The 2763-nt window shown below is 36.3% G+C and overlaps 1 protein-coding gene across 2 annotated transcripts in view; it reads left to right on the top strand.

Annotated features, from left to right (window-relative positions):
- The first annotated feature begins 1421 nt into the window (after window positions 1-1421).
- LOC306992615 (protein adenylyltransferase SelO-like) overlaps window positions 1422-2763 on the top strand; it is a 6344-nt gene continuing 5002 nt past the window's right edge. For both annotated transcript variants that reach the window (XM_079601733.1, XM_079601732.1), the window contains exons 1-4: window positions 1422-1895; window positions 1973-2091; window positions 2530-2658; window positions 2745-2763. The exon at window positions 2745-2763 is cut by the window's right edge and continues 46 nt beyond it. In XM_079601733.1, the coding sequence (XP_079457859.1) occupies window positions 1724-1895; window positions 1973-2091; window positions 2530-2658; window positions 2745-2763 (439 nt within the window). In that variant the 5' untranslated portion in view covers window positions 1422-1723. The remainder of the gene's footprint in view (window positions 1896-1972; window positions 2092-2529; window positions 2659-2744) is intronic.

Genomic DNA, 2763 nt, shown 5'->3' with positions numbered 1-2763 from the left:
TGTTGCCCTTATTGGCAGATGACGTGAGTTTAATCACCAGTCAGGTAAAGGTTTACAGTTAATAACTCCAGTCAGTTTTGTGTGCTGATAAACTCAAAACAAACATATTTATTACGCGGATTAATGCATTTGTAGGAGCCACAGCAGATTATTCATACCTGTTCCCGCCAGTAGAGGGCGGTGTGCGCTGTGTAGTGGAAGCGGGTGTTCGAGACGGGTGTTCAGCCTATTCTTCCACATCTCACTTAAATATAATATATCTAGCACTGCTTTCTTCTTATTCAATAGGCTACTCTAAACCACCTCTACATTCCTCCTCCTCTTCACATCCACTAAATAAACTTAACTAGACTCACAAGATTGACCATTAGGGTTCCTTACTGGTTTAGCTCCAGTCTTCTATAAACACATTTTTTGTGTATAGTTTCAAATAGGACCTACACATTCCCCAAACTCTGTTAGCAATACATTTAAAGACCTTTTTATATTTCTTCAACAAATAAAATAGCTACTGGCACTGGTGTTTGTATCCTTGACTAAAAGCAAATTGTTCTCCCACCACATCCCAGTCATTATAATCTTTTCTATATAGGTTTCTTGAAGAAAAACATAATTCATTATCTCGAAGTATTCTTAACCTATCGTCTGTCCATGTATTTAACAAACCTATTCTCAAACACTCCATAACTCCATGAACTCAGGATAGAGACCGAAAAGAACCAATTGTGTAAAATTAAGTGTATTTTAATCATTATACTTTTTATGTACAACTGATGCTTTATTGGTAGTATTTTCTTTTGAAATTGTCATTAGCCAAAACCATTTTTTTTTTTAAAGCATTGTGTGCCGTGTTTGGTTTCTTCCTGATTACTGGACAGCATCTGTATCCCACTCTTAACCCAAATTAGTTGACTTTACTAGAAAATTGCAAAGAAACCTGTTGCCTTAAACCATTTAAGTTTCTACACAAGGTGAAACTAAAGAGATCAAGCATAACACTAAGTGGATGCAGTATCAAGTTTACATTTAGTCTTTACTTAAAATTATTAGTTTGCTTTCTTTCTTTTTTGGGAGTGTACGTTGTATAAATTAGGCTAACTATTTTATGCTACACAAATGTTATGTTTAGGTAATTTCTTATACTATATATATATATACATTGAGATTTATTGTAATAAATGCATTCTGTCACATAAATTGGAAGGGAAGAAAATTAAACCATGTTAAAACATGTTTATATTTTAAAAAATTACATTTTCATTACATTCATTTCAATCTTCTCCAGTAGGCTAGTATTTATAATTTTCTAAGTATTCAGTATTTTTTTAAGTTTAAGTCGGCTGGTCACATGGTACCTGCTTCTTTTTACAGCACAGATTGGGGGTTGCCCAATCACAGTCGTCTCTGATCATTGGCTAGACTAGAGACGCTTATTTAATCATTATAGTGAGAAAGTTCCGAGAGTTTCCATTTTTACGACAGCGTCTAACCCATACAATTATTGGTTTTAATCGGTTATGGTTTATAACGCGCATGCATTTCCAAAAGGACAAAACAGTCCCGAATATGGCGTGGAGCAGTCGGGGTTTGAGCCGATGAGCGCCCTCTGGTGGAATTTAGAAGGATTGTTTGTGTGACAGTTCCGATGTTTTCCTCTAGTTACGTGATGTAAGGAAATACAGGACGAATAGTAAAAAAAAAATATGCCTGTGAGTTTGATGTAATGACAAAACATGGTTTCACATTATTTTTATTTCTATCGGCCGTCGCCATCGCTACATTTAGGGACGAACAAGAATTCTGTGAGATTGAAAGTGAGTTCGATAAGAGTCACTTTTATAGCAATGTGAAACACTGTGGAGAAATACCACTGGCATTATCACATAAACTACTAGGTAAGATACAGATACGAGTGCCAACATGCTATTTTACACGTTGACTATGTTTGAATCACTTCCTGTGTGTTTTACAGATGCTCTCCCTCTTGATGAGGTTGATGGTAATTGTATTCGTACTGTGAAGAGATGTGTGTTTTCTGAGTCTCAGCCCTCTCCTCTGAAAGAGCCCCTGACACTGGCTGCTGTGTCACAGGTCAATAAACCCATCCACTCATCAAAACTTGTGCTTCTCTGCAGTAAAACCGTGATAGTGTTGCAGTAACTGTGTATTTATGTAATTTAAGAAACAGAAAAATACAAGTGGACCAAACACTTACAATAGAAACACTTAATCATAAATTAATTATGTCTCAAACATTTCATTTATTGTATTGAGTTAATTACAGTAATTCAGTTCATTCAGTCTTTTTTTTTTTTGTCTTGTCTTGTCAGTTATAATTTTATTAATTGATTCAGTCATAAAGCATTTAATCAGCTAATGAACTCGTGGGCCACTTGGACTCCTTTACAGAACCGCCAGTGGTCTGAGGATCACAGTCTGAGAAAACTGCTTTAAAACAAAACTGCACCATGGTACCAACACAGTACTTTTTTGTTTCTGCATATATTCAGGCTCTTTTGTGTATTTCAGGATGTGTTGAGGAATATTTTGGATCTGAATGAGTCTGTGATTCAGAATGAAGAGTTTGTCCGTTGTGTCAGTGGTGGGAAACTGTTTCCTGGCTCTGTTCCACTGGCACACAGATACGGCGGCCATCAGGTAAAACTGACCGTCATTTCAAACCCGACAGCGATGGCATAAGACAACAGAGCAAACATGTCAAACATGTGTTATTATTATTATAGTTTGGTTATTGGGCCGGAC

Source organism: Phoxinus phoxinus, assembly GCF_949152265.1.
Source record: "Phoxinus phoxinus genome assembly, chromosome: 24".
Classification (NCBI taxonomy): domain Eukaryota; kingdom Metazoa; phylum Chordata; class Actinopteri; order Cypriniformes; family Leuciscidae; genus Phoxinus; species Phoxinus phoxinus.
The sequence above is the reverse complement of the archived record's forward strand: the minus strand, read 5'-3'. Positions and strand labels throughout refer to the sequence as shown.